At 48.3% G+C, this 25,486-nt stretch overlaps 6 protein-coding genes across 6 annotated transcripts; all 6 read left to right on the forward strand.

Annotated features, from left to right (window-relative positions):
- Positions 1-3,881: 3,881 nt before the first annotated feature.
- N7489_009739 (dienelactone hydrolase family protein) lies at positions 3,882-4,619 on the forward strand (the record flags this gene model as incomplete). Its single annotated transcript, XM_056715489.1, has 2 exons — positions 3,882-3,945; positions 4,012-4,619. 2 exons carry the CDS (start codon positions 3,882-3,884, stop codon positions 4,617-4,619), a joined length of 672 nt encoding a protein of 223 aa, XP_056563111.1.
- Positions 4,620-5,701: 1,082 nt separating this feature from the next.
- On the forward strand, positions 5,702-8,404 carry N7489_009740 (uncharacterized protein; the record flags this gene model as incomplete). Its single annotated transcript, XM_056715490.1, has 1 exon — positions 5,702-8,404. The coding sequence occupies one exon, from the start codon at positions 5,702-5,704 to the stop codon at positions 8,402-8,404; it is 2,703 nt and encodes a 900-aa protein (XP_056563112.1).
- A 4,498-nt stretch (positions 8,405-12,902) lies between these two features.
- On the forward strand, positions 12,903-14,227 carry N7489_009741 (putative C6 finger domain protein; the record flags this gene model as incomplete). Its single annotated transcript, XM_056715491.1, has 3 exons — positions 12,903-13,014; positions 13,163-13,498; positions 13,575-14,227. The coding sequence occupies 3 exons, from the start codon at positions 12,903-12,905 to the stop codon at positions 14,225-14,227; spliced, it is 1,101 nt and encodes a 366-aa protein (XP_056563113.1).
- A 5,026-nt stretch (positions 14,228-19,253) lies between these two features.
- N7489_009742 (GATA-type transcription factor) lies at positions 19,254-21,909 on the forward strand (the record flags this gene model as incomplete). Its single annotated transcript, XM_056715492.1, has 2 exons — positions 19,254-19,621; positions 19,680-21,909. 2 exons carry the CDS (start codon positions 19,254-19,256, stop codon positions 21,907-21,909), a joined length of 2,598 nt encoding a protein of 865 aa, XP_056563114.1.
- Positions 21,910-22,702: 793 nt separating this feature from the next.
- On the forward strand, positions 22,703-23,183 carry N7489_009743 (transcriptional regulator family: GATA type zinc finger; the record flags this gene model as incomplete). Its single annotated transcript, XM_056715493.1, has 3 exons — positions 22,703-22,718; positions 22,778-22,888; positions 23,011-23,183. 3 exons carry the CDS (start codon positions 22,703-22,705, stop codon positions 23,181-23,183), a joined length of 300 nt encoding a protein of 99 aa, XP_056563115.1.
- A 605-nt stretch (positions 23,184-23,788) lies between these two features.
- On the forward strand, positions 23,789-24,926 carry N7489_009744 (IPI1/TEX10 family protein; the record flags this gene model as incomplete). The annotated part of the gene is made up of 3 exons (XM_056715494.1): positions 23,789-23,836; positions 23,888-23,960; positions 24,013-24,926. The coding sequence occupies 3 exons, from the start codon at positions 23,789-23,791 to the stop codon at positions 24,924-24,926; spliced, it is 1,035 nt and encodes a 344-aa protein (XP_056563116.1).
- Positions 24,927-25,486: the final 560 nt, after the last annotated feature.

Raw genomic sequence — 25,486 nt, forward strand, 5'->3', positions numbered from 1 at the left:
GGTGGGCAAAGGACCGTGGCGTAGGAGGCGATAGCAAGCGCGGGGGAGGTGTTATAATAAGAGAGTTAGGAGTTCCAGCGAACAGACAAGTCGAGCAAAAAAAAAAAAGGTAAATAAGATTGATTTTTTCTCTCTTTCGGGGAATGGAGTCGACGCGGGTCTAGCCAGGCCTTGGGAATGGTATAATAAAACAGATATTAAAGAACCGAATAGAAAGATTTAAAAAAAAGAGCGAAAAAGAGCGAAAAACAAGAGGGGTGTAAGCAGAACGTGGTTGACAGCTAAAAACATGATAGTCTCCCGGTTGGCTGTTCCGAATTGTTGGGTTTATGTTTTATTTGTTTCGATATGGAGATTGGATATAAAACCTATGTTCGGTTAAGATATCTTACTTTCTAATATTAACCCTATCAAAATAACACAAAGTATGTATATGGAGTACCCATGTTATAGCTACAACAAAAAGGGAAAAGAAAAACAAACGGAAAAAAAGAGAGAAGGAAAGACCCTTCTTCCTCGAGGGGAATCCCTTGCGTCCATACTGATCGCGTGAAATAAAGGGCGCTAGTGCACTCCGGAGAGAATATGTGCTAGCAGGAATGGACCCGGCTATTGAGACAAAATTTCCTTTTAATTTTATTACAGAAAAAGGAAAGAGGGAAAAGAAGGAAAAAGGAAATATAAGATGGATCCATACTTTCCTACTATCATCGGATAATCCAATAAGAAGACCAAGATGTCAACGCACGGACAAGACCGGAATGGCCAGAATACGAGACCATCGAAAAGGCAGAGGCAAGCGAGCTGTCTGGCTGGTCATTCGTTGAAATCATCCAATTCAGTTAGTCTTCTTTTTCATTATTTTATCTGTCCTTTTTAGCATATTCCCATTTCATTTACAACATACGGAGTACAATATCAGACTGTATACGGAGTACTCCATACGGAGTATTGTAGACTGTATAGTCCGTATGGAGTACGGAGTACTTCGTAGAGACTATGGCCTATGTCTCTGGTGTGCGGAGTATGGTCATCTGCTCCTTCCTTTTTTTTTTTTTTTTGGCCCCCAATAGTCAAAGTAGAAGATCGATTTGATTGGTCCCCGGAGTTCACCGGCCATGGTAGCTCCAATTCGTTTTGTCGTTTTGTCTTTTGTTTTTTTCACTTTACTTTGGCTCGGACCTTAAAAGGTCAACTCTCGACGCTACAATATATTCCATGGATCCCCGTTATTCTCTCCCCCGAAAGCCAATCGCCTCCAGCATCCACTCCCTCGGGTTTCCCTCGTTCCTAAGGTACTTCCTTGGGTGGCGAAATGCCAAATGGGTCTCGACTCCACACGAAGTTTCTCGCTTCGGTCCAGATGTTTTATCCAATCATCCAATGGAGGCATCTCTTTCGTTGCCTTCTGCACGGACGTGGCAGATGCTTATGTAGGGAGAAGAGAAGGGGGGGCATGCCCTGTCGATCGATGTCTGTCACCATAGAACATAGCATGTCCGTACCCCGTACTCCGTACATAACTATATAAATATAAAACTTGACAGAGCTGATCTGCCGCAAACTAATAATAACATGGTTTAAAGATATGCCCCGATTACTGCGTACTCCGTAGAGGCTCCATCTATGCATACGATGCTCGGATCGCTGAACCTCCTTGGCACAGCTTAGACATGTCCACTGTGCGCATGGAATTTAATATTACGATCCGGTCTGCATTTCCCCCGTATTTGGTAGCAAGTTCGTTTAAACGGAGCAGACATGCAGTGCTCTCCAAAATAAATAAATAGAGTAAAATAAAATAATAATAATAAATAGGAACTAGAAAAGGGGGAGAGAAGCCGGGAAGAAAAGGGGAAAAAAAGGAAAAAAGGAAAAAAAGAAAGAGAAAAGGGGGGCAAGTCTTAGAAACGAGAGGTACAACATAGCCGAGTCACATTCTTGAGGACTGCATACCTCTGCCCTTTGGCTATGTCTCGTGAATGACACAGCATTTCTCCAATATTGTACATTCTATACCTTCTATGCAGTAGACTGGCAATTCACTAGACCTTGGCTTCCCGAAATGAAGTCGTCAATTTGACAAGAGCTCATCACTCCACCGCGTCTGTAGCCGCACATCGCTCTGCCCGAAAAGGTCCATCTCAACGACGATCGGTTGATCATCAACAATCTGTGGCCCCATCCTATGCTGGTTCCCGGTAGATCGACCTGGCACAGCCTTTTCTCGATTCGCAGGTGCAATCCCCGGACCACACTATGCTACGGTTCGCAGCCGATCAGTGGCTCCTCTCATGCAAGGCGGCTCCTCCAAGTCCAGATGTGACAGCGCGCAAGGATCCACCTGGCTGATCGTGGATGCCTTAGTGCCGCCTGCATCGGCTCTTGCCGGCGTGGCTTCGGAGAAGTTCACGGTTGGCGTTCACGATCGTCCTCGGGAATGGCGTTTGGAAGGTTGACAATTTTTCTTAACCGGGAGATCTGCGGCCATGAGTTTTCCTGCAAGTGTTATTGCAGGCTCCTCGATTTCAGAGCCCATACTTTGCCTGCGATCTTTACAACGTGGACTATTAATAGTCTCAATAGTATAAATGTGCTGATATATATAACTAGCTAAGTAGGTCTCAAACTCAACAAAGGTGATAGAACACCTGGATCCTCTTCTTTTTGGCTCGGCATTTGGTTTTTTTTCCATTTTTCCTTTCTTATTTATTTCATATTGCTTTTTTTATCTCTCGACATCAGCCCCACGAGCGTCTGCCGCTGTAAGATCCTCCCTTGCGGCAAGACTTCGACAGTGGATCTGCTCGCATCGTATTGCCTTGAGTGCAGAATCAAGAAGAGACATCAACTTCCTCTCGCGTCGTGTTGCTCTATTTATCATGAAAACTCAATTGATTTGGATTTACTGTCCTTATCACTCTCTGGCTCTCCCGAGGTCGTCAAGCTCATAAAGCCAGGTGTCCGGTATGACAGTCTCTGCGGTGAAACCCTTGGGTGTATCTATCAATAAGGTGGTCTCATCAAGACCAGATGGTGTGTTGTGATACTTCTTCTCTTTGGTTTACTGCAGGAAAATAACATTATCAAGTCCTGTGGGTCTTTCGCTACACAGGATCAGTACCTCAGCTTTTCGAATATCTCACCTAAATAGTGCATGTAACCCAGGTTTAATGGTAAATGATGTGTGCTACTTCCAAGATTGTCCGTTGGTGTTGATTACCTAGGTATTATATAAGATGACATAGTTAAGAGCCTCGGCTATGGCTCGGCCATATATATTCACATAGATCGATTACCCGGTCGCATTGCAAGCTGACCAGACCAGACGGATCAGGGTTGGGAAATAATCGAAACCGACAATAAAATAGAAGAATATATAAATAGCCTGGGATTTCCTAGTTGCACCGGGTTGCATCTTGAATTGCCGAATGTTGCTCCGATGACGTCGAACGGCGGGGTACAACTTCAATGTTTTCCTCTTTGCCTTTCGACTTTCTTTTTCTACTCCCAAGGCTATACTTTGTTCAACTTCGCTTTCAGTCGAGCTTGTATGTTCTTATCTGGTTCCCCCCAATGCAATACCGGCCATTTCTGACTTTCCAAAGACCGTTGCTTGCAACCAAACTCCACTTTAACACACCTCCCTTCCATTGCTTCTCTAGAACCATGTCTGGAATCAGCAAAGCCTGCTGCTCGTTCGTGATCCCCAGATGATTTGAATTCTGTGATGCCCCAATTACGAGTCGCTGACCATCACTGTGCACAGAATCCCCCCCTGTTGTATCCAAGGGTTACCAGGCCAAGGGAGAATACAAGATCATCAATGGCCTGAAGACCTGTGGGTTCTTACCACCGCCAAACTCTTACGAATTGAGCTAATGGGATTAATTCTAGATGTCACCGGCCCAGAGTCGGCCACCAAGGCTATCCTAGTCATATATGGTCAGTCACTCACTTCCGCATGAGATATAATCCGACCATTAACTGATACAATTTCGTAATATGCAGACATCTTCGGCTTCTTTGACCAGACCATCCAGGGTGCCGATATCCTAGCCACCTCGACCGACCAAAAATACCGCGTGTTCATCCCCGACTTCTTCGAGGGTAGCCCCGCCGACATCTCGTGGTATCCCCCCACCACCCAGGAGCACAAGGAAAAGCTGGGCAACTTCTTCTCGACCAAGGCTGCCCCACCTCAAACCCTGTCCAAGATCCCCAATGTCGTCGCTGAAGGCAACAAGCTAGCTCCTGGCGGCAACTTCCAGTCCTGGTCGATCCTAGGCTACTGCTGGGGCGGCAAGATCGCTACCCTCGCCTCCGGTGCTGAGAACAAGCTATTCAAGGCGGTTGCACAGTGCCACCCGGCTATGGTCGACCCCAATGATGCAAAGGTCGTGAACATCCCCATGGTGTTCCTCGCCTCGAAAGACGAGACTCCCAAAGACGTCAAAGACTTTGAGGCCAACTTGAAGGTTCCTAAGTACGTCGAGACTTTCCCGACTCAGATCCACGGCTGGATGGCTGCACGATCGGATCTGGAGAACCCCGAGGTGCGCAAGGAGTACGAGCGCGGATACAAGACTGTTCTCGAGTTCTTCCACGAGCACTCGTAAACAGAACAAAAAAGGGTGCAATTGACGCTGGATGTCTTACCGCGGAGGTTCGACGGTAATATGAGAACTAGTTTTGAATGAGAGAATGATAATCTGTCCTGTGTTCCCAGGTAGACCAAAACTACCTTCCTCCGCACATATAGGGTCCTGTTGTATGTCTAAGGATAAGCTCTATAGCTGGTCTAGAAGGGCTCTTCATTTTGTTTCTCCTTTGTTGGAATCAATACGAAGAAGTACATAAACAAGCTTGTTTGTTTTCAATTTGTATTATTCTTTAAAAAGACATACCTAGGTAGGACGATGGATGCTGGATAATATATATGATGCTCGCCACTCTTGTCCGCAAGACGTCATCACTTTCCGAATATCAACTTACCTTATGATAGGTAGCCTCCTTAACCTCCCGCTTTCTCTCATTTTTACAATTTGATTTTGGATTAATTCATATCAACAACAGACGTGCATTTACGGGAAAAACTCGGTATCACTTCCACCCACTTGCCGCGCTTCCGGGTCCAAGGTCACGACACGAGCCGAGGGGCCGAGATCAGCACTCTGCATATACTACTTATTTCTTATTTCCATTCCTTAATATTTGTTTTGTCAGCACATTGTATTTCCAAATTTAGAAGATGCAATAATTGCATCACTGGTTCTGATGTCTTTCTTATTTGGCCGGCGTCGTTCCTCAGATGCAGCTCCTACTGCTCACAATGAGTCCGAGACACTAAGGCGATCATCATCGCATCGCCGTATACCCGATTCTCGCCAATGTGACCATACCAACAACGGGGGATTCCGAGGTTTATTTCGAACGCACAGCGGCAGTTCGGACATACCTTCTCCAACTGCAACACAAGTAAGAATGTCTATTTTGTCGTTAGAACAGCTAGCTCATGGCGAGAAAGGAAAAAGAAAAGCCAAATTCAATCGATGAGAGCACGCCCAAATCACGACGAGGGAGTAGTGCTCGACGAGATGACAGCAAAGATGCCCGTGGCTCCCCTAGGCGCGACTCGCGAGAACGCTGTGAGCCAACGCCACCTGGAAATATTTATGACTTTGTTGAATATAGACTAGACATGGCGGCCAAACCAAAAGACAACTCACCCGGTGTCAGCCCCAGCCCAGCAGAGGAGTCAAGACTCACAACGAAAGACATCAAGGCAATGTTGTCTGGGGCACCTCACTTTTTTCTGGAGAAAGGCAAGCATCGTCGATGGTATCCCCAGGTGATCTTCCCGTGGGATGAGCAGAACCCGGTAGTCCAACACATGTGGGATCGCAAGCCATTGCCCCATGCATCCTTTACTCTGAGCACACTTCACGCTCATTTGCCGCTCCCAGACGACTGGGCTGTCAAAGGCGGCGTTCCGATTCAAGTCCTTGACTGGCGCCGAACAGGCGCTGTCAACAGGGCAACGTTTGATGTTAGCATCTTCGAAGTACCCAACATGCTGTCCAACAATGGCAAAGAACCCGGCACCGTCGGTTTCCGTCACTTTCTTGAATTACCGGTGGCCGACGCGATCCGATACACTGGTCCCGAAAAGCCAAGGAACCCTCCGTATTTACATCAAGTCCCAACCATGGCGGCAACCGTGGCGTTCGATTTAATGGAGGGATATAGCAAACCGTATTCACAATGCCAAAGTGGTGCCGTGTACGATCGACATAGACTCATCTGTGAAGGCCCCGATGCCTGGAAGCGCATCGGAGTAAGAGATATAAATCTTCGATCGCTCGTGCAACGTTTAGAGCATCTGCGCAAGTTCCGACATGAAATGCTCACAGATGGATCGACGAAAACAATCCTGGATATTGAAAGTCCGCGCGAGTTGCACGAAATATTACACACACAATTCCTTCACCCTCGCCCTCCACCTACCGACATCATAGAGGGTCATCCACAAAGTGTCAAATCACAGATCAAAACTTTGGCAATCGTGCTGGCCACCCCAGGAGCATGGATCAATTTCAGTCTGCCTGAATGGCGCTTTCGGGCAGGCCAGGTCCTATGGGAGGCTTCCTTGCATGGCGATGGAGACTGTCTGGACCCCAGTTCAGATAATGAGAAAGCGCCGGGGGATATTCTGATCAGGTCCGGGATGGAGCGGAAGTGGTTGCTGATCCAGCTGCTCCTCTCTGCCGAATTGCTTCTTCGCTTGGATGCATTCGTCCGAGTTGGCATGTTGTATGATCCGCACGGTGGTCATATCACGGTACATGAGCTTGTACAATTCGACAAATTGCGAGAAGGGAAGCTGAACTGGGATCTGGTGGTTGTACGTCGGTTCCTCAACAGTCTCAATATCACTTGCCCGGCGCCACAATCAGGGCCATCTCCAGGTGGCTCGTCAAAACCCTTAGCCACCAAGTCGCATGAGAAAAGCCATCGTTTTTCACTGCGTGAAAGCATCACTCGGCGTAACTCGCCCCCTGTCGTGGATCTACAGTCTGCTTGGGACTGTGAACTGGGCTCTTCGCATGTTCGACAGCAGCTGGAGGGTCTGTATGTCTTCGCAGAAAATATTGGATGGCCAAAATTGGCTGCACTGAAGGCTTCCATGGAGCTCAAACTTGGAGATCCTAACAATCCGGTTCTGCCGGTCTTAATCGTCGATGACAGGTGTGGACGGGAGAAAATATCCAAGGAGATGTTACTGGCCAAGGATGATATGTACACACGAAACCCCTGTCGCCGACGCGTCAAGCTTCGTAGCTCTGGCGATCCACAGTCTAAAACTTTAGGCTGGATCTCGCGCTCGTGGCTCTCCGGGTTCGTGATACCCGGGGAAGGAATCAGCCACCTTCTCATGGCGACACTCCTTGAGAATGACGCAGATGCACTGGATCAACTGGGCTCGATTGCCAACCTCTATGGAGGATTCGTTTATGGCGGACGGAGTTGGTGGAGCAAAGCATGCGTTGTCGGGCGTGTCTTGTCTAGTTCAACGGGAGCTAAGACATGCATGGGGTGGATCAGCAGCGACCTGATGCCGCGCGATGTGATTACACGCGAAATATTTAAATGTGGATGGCTCGAAGTCCCAGTTGAAGAGGTTCCGCAGATCTCGAGCAGGCCTCGAATCAAGCACGGAGCTAGGCTTGCGATGGAATCGACACCGCTAGGCATGGGGGATATCACGGCAGAGACCTTTACACTCCCAAAGGAGAATCCAGAGCCAAGTGCGACAAACAATGTGCACATCGAAGGGCTGACTCTGTCTGTCGATGATTACAGGCCCCCCAAAGGGAACGGCATTACACCTGCTGAGGCATCCATGTCGTTCTCGATCGGAGACGCAGATACTGGTAGAGTTTCGACTACGGTTTGTTTCCCCCTCAGATATAATGTGCGCTTTATCTCTGCCCATGAGTGCTGTCCACCGTTGGGGGTCGCGTCTCATAAGTCATCCGACCGCGAGAAAAGTGAAGCCCAGCAGTCTACGAGACCCGTGTCCAAGTGCACACGTCTACCAGGCCATCCTCTGCACATCTATTATCGATACAAGTATGTTTCGTTGGACTCCCTTTCCTCTACCCCGGCACCGCAATCGACATCGTCGCAAGGCTCGGAAGCAGCTCAAGGCCCGGAGATTATTGTCATCGACGCGCGGGGCAGCCGAGACAGGGAAACGTTTGCTCGGGCGTGGTGTGCTGCTGTTGGATGCCATGCGATCATAAGTCGGTCTGGGGGAACTCGTGTGACATGTTGTGTCGCGTGTTCAATCAGGCAAGCGAGAGCCATTGACGCAATGGTTGTGGTGCGTGTGGGCGAATGAGGTGGCATTTTTCAAATGAATAGAAATTGGTCGCGCATGCTGCTACTTCTGGGAGCCGAGTTCGGGGACTGTCCGGCTCAATAGAGCCCGAAACACGAGAGGCCATAATCGCGCAAACCGGGGCCATAATCGCGCAAACCGGGGCATTGTCTCCATGATCATGTTGTACAATGTAGTAATAAGACCACGGACATTGGCCCCTTTTTGGGACCGGAAAAGCCTTTGGTGGCTTCACGGGCTTTCTCTCCGGGGGTGCCGTAGAGAGAACTCCAAGCCTGTCGAGACCCGGGTGGGGGGGGAAACGCCCTCTGCGCCATCGGAGAACTCCAGATAGCAAACAGTGAATACCACCTTCCTCTTCTCCTTCAGCTGAAATCAATTAAAAAATTTAGAAAATTTAAAATTTAAAAAGGCCGCAAAATCTTGATAGGGGCAAAATAGAGAGAGGAATGGGTTTTTTCTTGGGAGGACGCGTAAGGCAGGTTGCAGGTTAAAAAGGGTGACCCTCCCCCTTGAGGGAGCCGATGACCGAATCGAGTCAAGGGCCCCGAAGATGGTGAAACAGCCGGACCCAACCTGAGAGACCAGTGAGGTCTCTGCATTGTTGGCCCACAGGGTGATCTCCGATCTCTTACAATTTATGATACTCCGTCTCCGTACTCCGTACGAAGTATTAAGGAGTTAGGTTACTATATATATTGTAGGGTGTACTCCGTAGGCGAAGTGTATTACTAGAGGCAAAACCCTAATTGTACTATATTGCCTTGATCATATCACATCTGCAAAATTCATCCATGGTCTTCTCATACATGTTAGATCATATCATCTTGTCATCTGCATATTTATGCATACTTATGCATATATAGTCTCTTGGGCAAATTAAGCCTTGTTACCTTGTTGTAGAGTTCCTGCTTCAGGGATGTAGAGCTCACGGAGTAGACATTCTAAAATATCACCAACCCCGAAAGTATGTATGCTACGTGAGAGACCAAAGTGAAAGAAATTCGCTGTCGGCTATGCGATTCCCTTAAGAACTGTCATCATAGCACGCCTAATAACTAGCTTATAGGGTATACCTGCACGCCACTGCGGAGCTCGGCAGTTGGGATTTGGCAGCGGTTTTCCCACTAATCCCAGAAAGGAATAGTTAGGGGCATTTCTTGAATTGGATGTTGAACAATAAAAGCTACAATATTAACTATGTACCTAGGTAAACTAGTATATACCTGCTTAAGCGACATCTAAGAATGCAAAGATTCTTCTACATCTATCCACCAAGTGTATTCTTGGCTAAGATTAACAACCGAGATCTGGCTCAGCCCTGGACTACTGGACCCTTGTTTCAGGTTAAACAATTGACCGATCGACAACGACGCGACGCCCGTTGGGGCTTTTCCTAATTGTCCAAGCGAGCCCGATTGCGGACCTTTCCGCAATGTGTTGTATATTGTATACAACATACAACGTTCACTCGTACATACATTGGTTTTATGGTTTGCGGAGTTGCCTCACACCTACTGCGAGATCTATCGCATTTACATTCGCCGCGTCACGATACATATGCTGATAGTTTAGTTGCGGACACACCTCAACTCCAATGATTCTCTATGGGAAACCCAATAATATCGGCTCAAGTGCATTTCTTGAGACCCGTGCTCGTCGATCTTCGACCAATGTGTGCTGAATTGCGGGGCCAGAGCGTGGGCAGCACAATGTTGTATGTTGTATGTAGTTTTTCCTTCGCAAAAGGGCGGTGGAAGCATCCCCTCGAAAAACTTCGAAGTTGCAGCATAAATATATTGTACAATAACATTACACATTAGACACTCCTAGTACATGTCCTGAAGGGCACGAGGGAGAGTACGGTAATCGGTGGCGTTTATTGGCCTTGAGGGGTTTTGTTGACGTGATACACCATACAACACTGTATGAAGATCACTGTCCACCTGGGCACTCGAGTCCACTTACGAGAATAATGTTCCCTAAGCCCACGCCGGATTTGACACGATTTCCCCTTCGGTTTAACCGGTGGGAGTTGATAATAGCCCCTTTTTTTCTTGTCCCCGTCTCATCTGTTCGAACAGGTACATTATACCATACGGAGTATACCGAGTAAAATAAGCACTGATTCCCCGTGATTTCTCCATTAAGAACCTTGCCCTTCCATGATTCTCCATGGAAGCTGAGACAGAAGGAAAAACCCCCGAGATGAGCCCCATGCGAATGCCAAGACCTAACCTGTAACACGCTACCAAAGTTGGGACGATCCTTAATTAAACCTTGACTGCCCCACGCAGGGTTTGTGAGATCGCTTGCAATTCGCATTATGTTACCTATGCTGTATATTACATTATATATATTATATCATCGGTAGTAATCTTTTAAGGCTTTCGGGCGGTTATCCTACTTGGGTGTAGTCCAGGGCTGTGTAGATGCAGATTTATGTCTATTGGTCTTCAAAGTACAATGTTATATTTGATTGTAGTAGAATCAAATCTTAAAAGGGCCGCGTACGTGTCTCTAGAAATTGTCCCCAGACACGCCATCCTTAACACTGAAACAGTGAGACTGTCCTATTAGCATTGGATATACAATTAGGTACGGAGTAGAGACTTTTCATCCAAGGTACATTGTGGTTCCATGAAGTAAGGTCCGTGGTCACTGATTGGTCCACTATTTCCATGGATCTTTTGACGGTTTTCTTCTTTTTTGGCTAAAGACAGCCAAATGAGGATAAAAAGCTACTGAAAAGGGGCAAATACCCAAAAAATCACCTATTTTCCTTTTCCGTTTTAGAAAAAATAAACGGTAATGTATATTAAACGAACTACGAAAAAAAAAAAAAGAAACTGGATTTAAAACAATAACCAATAACCTGATACATTTCGGTCGTGGACCCTGAATCTGTTTTTAGCACAAATTAACTGATGGTTCGTTTCAGTTCATATAGTGTTACGGAGTACGGAGTACGGAGTAGAAAGATGGGATAACGGAATTTCTAGCCTTCCAGAAGCCCATGTGGTCATTATCCCTTGGATCGAAGTGTACTGCTTCCCCTTCGAGAAGCCCTCTAGGTTTCTAGTGATCAGCCTCCGAAATGACCGGACACAGAAGGTTCTTTTTGATGGACCCTCAAACCAACAAGCCTATTGGTTCTGAGTGCCGGCCTAAGCTCGCGTCACCAATCACCTAGTCGGGACATGAAGGAAGTATTCCCCAGTTCATCAATGATTGACAGGTATTCTTGTTGGCCCTAAGCCTAACTGGTATTGTACATTTTGAGAGGCCACCGTCCAATATCCACACATCCCCACTGTTGTCAGGGCTCCCAGACCATGGTTCCTCGTCTCTGCTTCATTTGGAGAACGGGGTCTATAGTACGCAATCAGGGGGATTGGCAAGTTTACCTAATCAACCAAGGACCAATCTGAAGGTGACAGGATTTGAAAACAGGAACTACATAGGTAACAAAAGGGAGATTACGAACAAGGACAAAAAAAGGAAAACCTTGCAGAAAACAAGAAATACTCTCCCATTCAACCATTCAAGCGCCAGTAAATCTACAATACACTTCGTAGTACGGAGTAATTCTAGAGCATTAATGGAAGTTGTCCGTGGACCCCTGAACTGATCATCCATTGACAATGACCTGCAGTTGATTTGGGCTAAGTCGATACATCCGTGTTAGTCTTAGTTGGTATGAGAGCCACCTTGTTCCACGTACTGATATACATACTTGTGAAAATTAAATTAAATAAAAAATCCCAAGGAAAAAAAAAAATCATAAAAAAATAAAAATACAAGACCTTTGGGCGTTTCACCCCGCGATTAGCTTCTACCTGTTGGACTATACCTACCATCTCCGATCTGCTCTTCTTCTCTTCACACCGTTCACTTCATATTCGCTCCTTTGGATACTCTATTTTTCTATTCTTTTCCCTTTCCCCTCTTACTAATATCTTTTTGATTATTATTGTTCAACTTGTCCTAGTGTGGTTTCCTCGATCTCAAGGGCCTCAATAAACTTCTCGGCCCTAACCCCGTCCAAACCCCCGGCATTCCAACACTTTAATCACTATAATTATCATTGATTAATTCGCAATTACTCGACTTGGGAAATTTGGGGCTCCCAGAAATCCAATCTATCCTCGACCATTCTATTGCACCATTACCTCTATACTTTGAGACACACGGCGGGCCCTAACGTACCCCCCCCAATATCCTCGACCTGAAACGCGCGCAATATCATACCTTGTCCAGTGTGGCGTACGTGGATCAGAGCCTGAGAATTGAAGCAGCGTCATCCTCTGGAGGCACTCCACGGTCAAATTCTCTCGGCAGTGTCTGTATGGTCTTGCGCAGGTGCTTGTCGCATTCACCTCTGATCACGCCTCGAGGTACTCTCAGCCATCTGCTTCGCCAAGCACAACTTTCGCTTCGCCCGAGGTTTTGATGCGCATTCGATCGATACAACGAAAGAACCGTGCTCGTGGGAGCTATGCCAGCAGCTGTCGACCATATGGCATCAACAGCAAACTCACAGAGCGCCATGGACGCAAATGATAAGAAGCGCAATAAGTTAGGATATCATCGGACCTCTGTCGCATGTGGTCAGTAACAAATCCCAAGAAACCACCACCCTTATGCTTGTCGTCTTTCTTCGCAACGCGAACGTGTGTCGATCCAGAGAAAATAAACCCAACCCTGCTTTTGAGAATGGGATATTCGCATGTGACCATGTTACTTATACTTTTACAGTGCACTGCCGACGACGAAAGATCCGATGTCTTGTGGCGCCAGATGATACAGAAGGACGATGTGAAAACTGCATTCGACTGCGAAAGGACTGTCAGTTTTTCCCAGTGGACCAGCAACCACCGGTTGAAAAGAAATCACGACCAAGCTCGAGATTGGAGACACCCTCAACCGAGCGCTCAAACACTACACCGATTGCTTCCTCTCCGACTAATTTGATGTCCGATCCCGCCGAGACTTTCTACCCATACCAGGCTATGCCAATGAACACCTCGTCCGCGCAGGACATGTCAACCTACAACGTCGGAATGGTTCAAAGCAACATGAGTCTAACGCCAGGTAGGTTTATGTCATCCAGAATAAAATCCCCGGACTGCAATCCAGGCGCGTTCATTGACTGACTGATCCGAACTAGACCGGCCCATGGGACCAGGAGACTTCGCTGGGCATCAACCAATGGATACGGGGGTCGCGTGGGATGAATTTACGACGATAGCGGACCCGCAGCTGTTGAATACAATGGCAGCCGGAAAGGGTCAGATGATGAATATGTCACCCAACTTATGGAACCCCGGGAGCATATCCTCCGGCCTACCACCCCCTTCGCCGATATCTGCAGCATCTTCAATGGGGGGCCAAGCGCAGCCTCTGGGCCAGACGGCATACGCTATGCAGCCAGACGGAACAGTTTGGCAGGTGCCTCCGCCACCGCCACGAACCATGAGCTATCCTGGACAGGAGATGGCCTCACCATACCCTAATCAATTTCACCCACATATGCCTCCAGAGCTGAAACGGAGAATGACCACACCTGCACAATCCCTGTCTGCGCCGAGTGCCATGGCCCCGCAAGGCTCGCCAGGCACGCCTGAGATGCATACGCCAGGATCAGTCTCATACCCACCAGGAATGAACTATCCGCAATGGCAGGATATGAGTGCTATGTCTGGAATGGGCGTGGTGCCATATCCCATGTACTCCGCCGACGCAGTTCCGCAACATGCATACCCGCCTAATGCTGCTCCCATGGGACACCCCGGAGGCCCGTCACAGTCACCGAACCCATGAAGCCTTTCTTTCTTTTCTTCGCCATATTCTACCTCTTCTTCTGCCACGCTTACATCTTTTGCATTTCCTCGAGTCCGAGTTTCTTCACGTTACACATCACATTCCTAGACGGCCTGTTTCATTTCTAATACCCCGTGGGACATACACTTTTTACCCCCCAATTGGCATTTCATCTTCTACATTTTCACCTCATCCTCATATACCGTGGCGGGTCTGCTTCGCAGCTGGTCATTAGCGGGCGCAAGGGTTTTCGGGTGGCTTTTTTTTTTCATGGTTTTTTTGTCCCTTCTTTTGCTATCATGGCATAGTCCCACGTTTTCATTTTCCCTCCATCTCTTCGGGGTCTTTATCTGAACTCGGTTTATTTTTGCGTGCTTTTCTCTATCTCATTTGGTGGCATTCTCCCCCATTTGTACGCGGGGGCCTTTTTTCTGACCGGTGGTTGTCTGGATCGGAGTGACATTTCACCTCATATGTTGGAGCTTTTCTTTGGGTTATCGATATAGACTTTTTCTCCTCTTCATTCCCCTTCATTCTCATGGTCAATTTATGTGTTATTTCGTCAATACATGATACCCTTTTCATCTCTGTCGCCTCTGTCTCATTGGGAAGATGAAACACCCGTATGCGGGAAAGATATGGACCAGCTCAACGGCCAAGATAGAATAACAGTTCAAGGGTTGCTATACCTCGTTGCATTCATGATTGGGGTGATTTCGACACCTTGTCCTATTCTTCTGTCCATGGGCTATGATCTTATCGCTGGGTCTTCAAGGCGCGTGCCTAAGTTGTGCTGGAAACGCATACTTCGTTTGTACATATTGCACAATACCACCATCGCATAACTATATTTTCTAGAATGCCTCGGCCTTCTTTCCAGAGTCCTTATTGGTCTATCCTCGATGTACTGCAAAAGCATAACTGTAGATATGATATATGAATTTCCTGTTTCTTGTTTATAAAAGTGTAGATGTACGGTGCACCCTTGCTTTTGCCGAGGCCAACTGTAGGTCACACAATAGTAGCACGGAGTACTCCGTACAGGCGATCGTATTCTTGCTTGCGTCGAATCTTTGTGGCAAAGCTGAGGCGAAGCTGAGAGTGAGTGACGCATAATAGCTCACATGCGAAGAAGTGAACAACATGTCAGGACTAGACTTGTTCTCGGGGCTCTATTGGTCCGGAATCCTTTCTGTTCTTAGACGGAAACCCGCACAAAAGCCCGGTCTGGTTATTGGTTCGCCGAGAGAAGCCAATCAACTGCTCGATATCCGTGAAGGGCATTGCGCCTGTAAGGGTAAATTGTCGCTGGATATACGTACATAAATGGCAATTGACTCTGGACTAGGGGCCATCCGAGTTCGTGATAACAGATTCCTTGACACAGATAGGCAGATAGATAATAGGCAGATAGAGAACTGTGAGAAGTTCTGATAACAAATAACCAGCATTGATTTGTACATCAATGTGTTCGCGAATCAATTTTGATAGGGCACTTGCACGAAGATAGAAGAAAGAAGAGATTGGGAAGATAAACCAGAGAATTCGGGTTGTCATCTTTGATTGCGTGCTCCGTTGGTGGCGGAGCGTCAGTGTTCATATCCCAGATCGCACCAATGGTTCGGTCATCCCCATATCTGTGCGAGATGTAATCAAGAATCTTGAAGATCAGTCACATCAGAGATATGTTCCACTTTATCTCACACAAGAGCTGACCCTGGAAGATGTAGGAGATAAGGGTCCACTGTCCATTTACAATATAGCAACTTGACACCCCGGGATCCGCATTGGAGGATCTCCCGGAGATCCGATGGGAAGTAAGACTCTGGGGTCGAAATCCGGAGATAGCAGAGTAACAGTATGATGGCGGTGTAGGTGATAGCTCCAATGATAATGCATAATTGTGCCAGGGGTCTTATCTCTGCACGTTGAATTTTCGTAGGAGATACCTAGGATTCTCCTTGTTGGCTGCGGTCTCAGTGAGCACATTGTTTAGCCCCTTAGGTAGCGTCACGTCTTATCGAGACGGTTTGGTGGATAACCACACGGCATGGCGTCAATATTCTTGGGCTGCTGAGTACAACGTATATATAGTCCATTGTCCCTGTTTTTGCCTTTGGAATTCGGCTTCACTTGGGGTTCAACTCGGTCGAATCGGTCCAATCTGTCAAATGGCAACCATGTCAAGTCGGCTCACCCAAAAACGGACTCCATGTTTGCTTTCGTTACATATGCGCAGTGTCGGGTTCCTGTCTCCACGCTCTTCGCCCGTAGGAAATCGCTTCTTCATATGGAATCAGTCAATTGTCTCGACCTTCTAAAGATTTTCTCGCATAACCGCAAGAACCGCACGGGGAAAAAAACACCTTACAACCCCTCACCGCACTGCTATGGGAGGGGAGAAAGACCATGACCAAAGTACCAGTCAGATTTGGCGTCGAGGGCTGAATGTGCAGGACGCCGCGGCCCACCTGTGCCTCGATGGTAATAATTGCCCAGTGCTTTCCCCCGCGACAGACATATCCGGGTTGATCCGGGTGCCTGAGACAGACAGTGATATTCCCGCACTCACATCCCTGATCTAAATTGGATTTGACAATATGATTAGGAACACGTATGACCTTCAGGTCATGTATTTTATGCTAACAAAGAGAGATAAGGTGGAAAGTTCCACCGATCTGCATTCTATCAGGATGACCATGGTTAATTACATTCTAATTGCATTCCTATCAGCACTTCTTATCTATGATTCCCCGACTTAGGGTGGGTAGTGGGGCCCCAAAAAAAAACAGTCCCTACTCCATGCATATTGGAGCTGATTACTCCCAATGCGTTATTGGATGGGAACATATTGTTCGTTTAGGCCTCGCGTGCCTGTTTCCGTATCCCGATCCGGGTCCCCGTCCCCACTTGCGACCAGGCTCACGAGGATGTTTGATATCTATATGATACAGAATCCTGCGATCGGCTCTGAATTCGTATCAGGCGGCCGGAGTTGTACCTTAACCCCGCCTTGAGTGTCCCGGTGGCAAACTAATGAATAGAGAAGGGAAAAAGCGCAGGGATATTAGCCGGTACGGAAGACCTCCTCAAGTTCCCCCGCGAAGGCGGCAGACGTCAACGAAGGACTTTGATTTGCGAAGTTGCCTTTTGAGGTACTTTACTTCGTTTTGGGGCGAAGATCGGGGAAATTCCGTGACGGGCAGTCTTGTGTATCGTCTCCATACACGGGTGGTACCGTTTTCGGGTAATATAGGGATCTCTTTCTCAGCCTCTCGGTGAGTCTTGACTCCGCTGGGAGATGATATTGATTGCTGGTCTTATATTTTATATGATCACCAGTCATTGAATATAACTATGCGATATATGACAGACCCTACCCAAGCTATAAAGTTGTGAGAAACACCAATTCCGTTATTTATTTTTTTGGGGAAAATAAGAAATGAAAAAAGAAGACCCGTAGAACGTTCCTTATCTTTGGGGATCCACCCGTTGCTCGGTTTACCATCATTCCGCCCCGCTAAGAACATGGACTATAAACCTCGATATCAACACATATCTGATTGTGTTTTTCTTTTCTTGTAACTTGTTCACGGGTACATCGTATCCCGAGTAGGATTCCCATCGTTTATCTGAAATACCCCAGAGCATAAGAGATTGAGACCTCGAGGCGAGATGAATGCATTTGTTCGTTTATCCTACAAAACCTCTTTGACTGGACCGGGAGGTGTACTCCACCGTTAACGAACAGTACCCACTTAGCCTGCATCTGGACTGGCTCCGGGGACGCTAAGGAATGTGATGTCTTTGGCAGTGCCATGTTCTGTCTTCTCAAGCTTGTCCGATTATCTCCATCTATGTAGCCATAGGAATTGATAGTACCTGCGTATAGACCGGTCCCGACTCACAGGTGCGGGCGAGGTACATTAGTTTCAATCTTAGTACCGAGCTTGTGGCCAGTCGGGCCGATGATTATTCGAGATGCCGGTCAGATCTATACTCGAAAATAACACCCATGTCAGACTATATGGTATGTTTTAAATCCAAAAAAATAAAACTGGGGCCGTGCGAGTATGCAGAGAATGAAAGGATGACCTTCTAGATCCGATACCAAAGTACCACCTTGACACAAGTTGATTGGAGGAGTAATGTATATGTAGGCCCAAATAGTCTGCATACTTAAAAAAGAAAGAGTAATCGGCCTTTAAGAAGACGGGAGTGGCACATAAAATCAATGAAATCGAGCGAAGCGCCGTAAATCGGTCATTTCCCCGTGACAAGAGTAATACCGGTACATTCATTTACATATAGATTACATAGATTACAAGCCCTTCTTGTTCAGCGTCACTCACCCTCTCTCTCTTCAGAACATGATATTATTCTTCTTTCCCTCTTTTCTTGTTATTTCTATTCTTTCGAGAATATCTACACGGAGTACATCTTTGATTTTAACCTATACCTCTTGGTCATAGTCATTGCGTGGTCGGCAGTAAACTGCCCTCCGTTTTCCCCGTCTTCCCACACAATTCCCTTCTCCTCTCCATCTTTCTTCTTTCATCCCACTTTATTCTCATCTTTCCTATTGTCATCCTCGGAAGGATTTTCTCTTCCATCAAAAGATAGATCTTTTCGGGGCATGAGCGTCTGGAGGGTCTAGCCCCCCCTCCACGACTCATCAGGAAATCCCAAGAGGCGTCGAGGCTGGGTGGTGGTCTCCAGATCCATCGTGCGTTTCTCTCATCCCAGTCGTCAGCTTAATTATCTTATTATAATATATTATTATCATAAGATCCGTTCCGTGCTAATAGGCGTCTTGCGTTGACAGACCCTGGTCGTTGGCTGAATCCTGCCAATCGTCTCTCGCTTGGCTGCATTCGATCATCAACTTCCGGCAAGGGTCTCGTTTACGGCGGGTACGGAGGAATTTCAATCCAACCCACCTTTTTGCCGTTCATCCCCTCCCCCCACGGTCGCCTCTGTTTGAATTACTTCTTCCCTCTGATTGAACCCCTCTCCATCGGAGATTATGGAGGGGATACATCATGGAGGGCATGGGGGAGCCCGGCCATCCCAGCCTATGGCGTTCCCCGATTTCGACGCCGATTCCCATATGGTGTCCGACGACTTCTCCTTCGACACTCCGTTCAGTCCCTCTGGTTCCTCCAACGCCAATGATGGTGTCCTCGGCAACTCCATCTTTCCGGAATGGACGAGCGGTGCATCCCGTGGCGACAATCCTGATGAGATGCAAAGGAAAGATCCGCTGGCCGCGCAGATTTGGAAACTCTATACCAGGACAAAATCTCAGTTGCCCAACCAAGAGCGCATGGAGAATTTGACGTGGCGAATGATGGCCATGAACCTCAAGCGCAAGGAACGGGAACAGCAGGCTCGGTAAGAAACGCTCCTGCCAATCCTGAAGCGTATAGCTGATTTACTGATATCCGAACAGCGCCTCGGAAGCTCGTAGCCCGACACCGAGCGGCATCGCGCAGATGCGCTTGTCCGACCAAGTATCGCCCGCTGGCCCCGATCCTTCGCACGATATGAACCTTGATGCCACTTCAGATCCAATGAATCTGGATGACTTCATCGTTCCCTTTGATTCGCCTGCCGAACACTCCGCGCATCCTTCGGTCGATCGAAACTTCGCAGCAACACCCACTGGATCAATTCCTATTAAATCGCGCAAGGACCACGCGATGACGGATTCATCGACCGCCGCCTCATTCCCCCACCCACCCCAGGATCAGCGAACAAACTCCGAGTTTGGATACGTCCCCCGTCGGGTCCGCAAAACGAGCGTTGACGAGCGGCAGTTCTTCGCCGGCCTCTCTGTCCCTACCCGCAAGCGTCCTGCCGAGGCCTCGCCCCAGGTTCCCCCGGTGTCCAACGCTATGATGGCGCAGCACTCGGAACTTTCGGCGGCACTGCCAGATTACTCTCTCGATCATCCACCTTCTGCTTTTGCTCTTTCTGGCAATGGCACAGTGGGCCCGCGCCGACCTCATCACCATCACACGCATTCCAACATTCCCTACGGGCTGGATACGTATGGCATCAACGAAGACCACGGGCTCAATTCGGCCGGGCCATATCAGCAAAATTTCCATTTTTCGCCGTCAGATTCTCCAATGACTGCAGGAAATCCTTTCTCGAGTCTATATGCCCAGACGCCGCTCGCCTCGTCGCTTAACTCAACTGAGTTCTTCTCACCCCCGCCTTCTGGCTACCAGTCTACTGTGTCGACCCCGCAACCGATTTATGAAGGAGAGCAGTCGATATTCTTTTCTGATGCGCCCTCCGCGGAATCCCACACCCAGCGCCGCATTCCTAATTATATCCAGCAGCGTCAGTCGAACCTGTCTGCATCGCTGCAGCCCCGTTATATGTACAACATGTCCAACGGCGAATCTCACCCAGGGAGCGCAGTTACGGGGCCGCCAACCACTAATGTGTCTGGATTTTCGGTGCCGCAACCGCAGCATGTCAACCCATCACAGGTGCTTGGCCACGGCGAGTTCTCCACAACGGCGCCTGCCAGCAGCATGTTTACCTTTGGCGGAGATTCAGACAATGAGGATGACGATGGCAACTTTGGTGAACGCGGAGGCATTACCATGCCAAATGACTTTGCCTCTTTGGATGAGTCTGTTGATATGAGCGCCGGTCTTCATTGGGATGGAGGTTTCCCCGGATCAGTACAGTCCCTCCCAGGCTTCAGTGCTCAGCACCGCAAGCATGTTACGATTGGATCCACAGACATGATAGATGGCCCCTCTGAATGGAATCAGGGAGGTACTCTTGGTCGTGCGCATGGATCCGCTGCTTCGGTCAGCGAGGTGCGCAACCAAAACCAGGACCCTCGTCGCTACGGGAAGGTTCCTCGTACAGCATCGACCCCCAATGCTGCTGCACTGCTCCGTCAGAGCTTGAATGGCTCAGCCAGCGGGCCTCCGACAAACCACCCATCACCAAGCACCCCTCCGGAGTCCGGTCTCAGCAGTGCGGTGCCCTCCCGGCCAGGCAGCCCTGGTGGGTCGAAGAACGGTGACCCGAACGCGGGACCGACCACCTGCACCAACTGTTTCACCCAGACCACCCCTCTCTGGAGACGCAACCCGGAGGGCCAGCCTCTGTGCAATGCATGTGGCCTGTTCCTGAAACTCCATGGCGTCGTCAGGCCACTTTCGCTCAAGACTGATGTGATCAAGAAGCGAAACCGTAGCAGCGCCAACACACTTACTGTTGGTACTTCTCGGTCATCTAAGAAATCTTCCCGCAAGAACTCCATTCAGCATGCCCCATCCACATCGATATCCTCCCGTATGAACACTTCTGAGTCTCCACCTTCGATCAATGGATCCAGCACGTTGGGGAAACCCGGTGTTGTGCCAATTGCCGCTGCCCCGCCCAAGTCCGGTCCCCCGGCTGGCGTCGCTCAGGCCCGTGCTGGTGTGCAAGTAGCACCCAGACGGCAGCGCAGACTCGAAAAAGCACCAGCTGGATCCGAACCAGATGCGGACGACAGCCCTAAGTCAGCCGCTCCCCCGAGCCGGTCCAAAGTCGTGCCATTAGCTCCGGCGATGGCACCACCCGCTGCCGCAAACCCAGCGAACCACAGTATCGCCGGTGGACAGGGTGCGAGTCAGGAATGGGAGTGGCTGACAATGAGTCTGTAGTTGGCTTCTACCACATGGCCTTTTGCTTCTGCTGAGTTTTGCCAATGTGTGACCGGGCTAGCCACCACTATAATCTCACGTATTACACGACTTATGTCCCCTGCGGTCGTGGCTCCTTTATCACTCATGTTTTTCTTGATTATTATACGTCACGTGTGCCTTTTTTTTGTTGATTTGATTGATACAACCGCGTCTGTCCGGGACCCGAGCTGCCTATTATGTTTTCACTTCTATGTTTGCTTTTTTGTTTTGTTTTCGCAGCTCGGAGCCGGGCAGAAGTGCGCATCTCTCTCCCGTCTTTGTCTTTTTTTTTTCTTTCTTTTTTTCTATATATTATTTACTCATCTATTCTTGGATTCTTGCGCTGCTGAGCAGGCTTTGATTAATGGATCTCATCCTTGCGTGATTACTTTTAGACCTGGACTTCAATTTGATCATGATTATCTCCAATTCATTCTCTCGACACGCTTAGCCTATCAACTTAGGTGTAATTAAGCCCTAAGTGCTACTTTCTTTCCAGCGTCAACTGCAGGCTGAGCGAAGAATGACATCACAACCAACTTCATCCCCGGACATTAAGCCGGGGAAACAATCCACACGTCATGTTGACGGATAGTTGGACAGTGTTACCTCTTTGCGCTTCCTCAAGATATATTACTTTTACGCCATACAAACCCATATCAGACCACTAAGCCAGCAATCAACTTAACACCCAGGACAGCTGGAAAGGCAGTATGGAACCTCTTCCAGTCAACATTAACAAGGCATAGCTGATTCTTTTCAACAAGACGACATGTCTAACACGGACGGTGAGTAGCTATCTTGTGGACTTCTACCCGCCATGCAGAAACCAGCTTACACATCGTAGGAGCCTCCGAACCATTCACAACCAAAACGAATACCACAGATAGGGTCACCGGCCGCGTCCATGAGTCTGCCAGTAATGCGCGCGAGAAGATAGCTGAAAAGTTCCAACCCGGTGCGTATTTCCCGCAGTGATAGGGCGTGGGCTTTGCGCAGACGACGGATGACATTTGCTCTGGAGATAAACTACGTGTTGTTTCTTGAGCACCGGCTAAATAGACTGATTGCGTCCTGCAGGAGATACGAAGGCGACGTCTCGTCGCGCGTCGGATACACCCGACAATATCTGGCAATTTGGACAGGGTGGTCCGAGAGAAGAGCGTGATTACGGACTGGAGAGGGAAAAGTCTCTGCTGCAGTCGGCGCAGGAGACAGTGGCTAAGGCCCTTGGCGGAGGGTCTCGTGGTTAGTTGCTGATTGTGGTAGTTACTTGATTATTTGGTCTTGCTAATAGAATGCTTCAGGTGCAACCTAAATGCCTACCTAGGTATATGAAGCCGATTACAAATGAATTGTTACATAGGATAGAATTTCAAGTGATGTTTATACATTCATTGTGAGGGTTGGCTGCACCATTCCTTCTCCTACACCTTTATCTTAAATAAATTATACAACAAGGTCCGGTAAATTCCCACTTCACATTGTACACAGAGTGTAATCTGTGTTCAGTTGTGCCAACCTTCATAGCGAATATATGCCGAATGGATATTGCGGGCTTGGATCGTTGAGTTGGATATACTTCGAAATATCAACATGGTTTGTGTGAAGTATACATCGAATTTCTACAAGAAAACGATTATAAACCATCCATGGATAAGTAGCTCTTAATAAGCCGAAAGTGGAATCACCTACAACATTGTACGGGAAAAAAAGCATTATCACAATATACTTCCCCTTCAGGAAGGCTTATGCCTCAGGCAACAACTGATATGATAAATCACGTGTGATAATTAGAGCGAAAAAAGAATCACTGACAGTCCATCCATCTCTAACAATCAATTGATTTTGCGCAGCCATGGGATCCAGCTCTAAAAGAAAGAAGGATAAGCAAAAGGATTTCCAGGTTAGAATTACAAACCCCCGTTTCTTCTCTTCAACCAACTAACATCTGCAGAAACCTAAACTCAAGGTTGGGAAAACCAAAGCGAAGCCCGACAACTACACCGATACCAGTTTCAAGTCGAAGTGTATGTGCATTTTTATAATTGCTTGACGTCTTGTTATGCTCACAATCACTAGCAATTGTACTCACACAACAATCCCTCCACCTCGCCGCCCCGACTTCAAATGCTACTTTCACGCATAACTTATCTCTCCTCTCCGCCAAATCCGACAGCCAACGACGCGACTCGCTCGCTTATCTGACTACCTCGATATCCTCTCGGCCAGTAAACTCTCCTCTACCACAACCTGTGAGCGTTATTCTACCATCTCTACTGCCGCTCATCCTCGATGGAGCCACCAGCGTACGGACCCAGCTCCTCAAGCTCTTGCGGACCCTGCCGCCGGGCGATGTCGAAGACCATGTGGCGCAACTCCTTCCCTACGTTCGTGCAGGAATGACCCATCTTGCAGCGGACATCCGTAGTTCTGCCGTGGAGATCCTATCATGGATGGTCGAGGCAGCGGGAGAATCAACAGTTTCCTGCGCGGGAGGTTGGATCAAAACACTTAACTGCTTCTTGTCCGTGTTGGGCTGGCACACCGAAGAGTCCTCGCAGTGGTCCTCAAGCCGAGCTTCATTTGGGAAGTCTGGCAGCCAGGGCAAGCCCATGGTCAAAACGCTTGGGGCGCTGGCGATGTTTTTAGATGCCGGGATCGGAAAACCTTCGGTCGACGGTGTGGATAGTGAAATGTCTGGTGAAGATGAGAGTCCGGACTGGCCCTTCCCCCTTTGCCAGACCGCGCAGCACATGATCTCGGACTCATCTACTCCATTCGCATACCTGAATCTGTTTGGGAAGCCGCGCGATGAGGAAGGGGAGATGTACGAAACTCGTGAGGATAGGTACCGGGTGTTCTCGACTCGTTTCCAGCCAGCAATCGAGCGTGGAATCAAGAGCGCCAGAGAGGAAGGTGGCGAATTAGGCCGTGCATCATCCGGCGTGAGCAAGGTGTTAAAAGAAGCGATTGCGTATGGACCAGGTCCATGAATTGTTCAGCCACGGTTTATGAGCAAAACCAAATTCATCCAATAGGACGGTACCGTGACTTGGGCCTAGGCTGGGGCCTAGATTCTTGCGGGCTTTACCTATAAAGCTACCAGTGGACCACGCGTCCGATTCAAGCCAGCTCGGGCTGGAATACCACAGCGTCTGTCCTTATACAGATGGTTTCGCCCTGCGAAAACTGCAATCGGCACCGAATAGACCCTTCGGTGCGCCCTCTGGCCGGGGTGGTCATGGGCGTTGTGCCCTTGCAGCAGGTACAAGCAAGATATATACAATACCAAAACTCCGAGCTAAAGTCTTAAGCTGGAACCCTCAATCTTAGTCATTTATAGCCCTGCCCAGGTGGAGAGCCGGAAAACCACGAACAAAATAATCTAATGCTATCCATGGGAAAGTTCATTTTTTTTTTTTTTTTTCTTTTTTAGAAATTGAGGGACGAGATAAGTGGACTTCTATTTCTTTACGAACGCTAAAAAGGACAACCATCAAAGTCCTATTATTGGACAGGCTCCAACGCATTGAAATGTTATACATGTATGGAT

The sequence above is a fragment of the Penicillium chrysogenum genome (genome assembly GCF_028827035.1).
Source record: "Penicillium chrysogenum strain IBT 35668 chromosome Unknown utg000005l_segment0_segment0, whole genome shotgun sequence".
Taxonomy (NCBI): Eukaryota; Fungi; Ascomycota; class Eurotiomycetes; order Eurotiales; family Aspergillaceae; genus Penicillium; species Penicillium chrysogenum.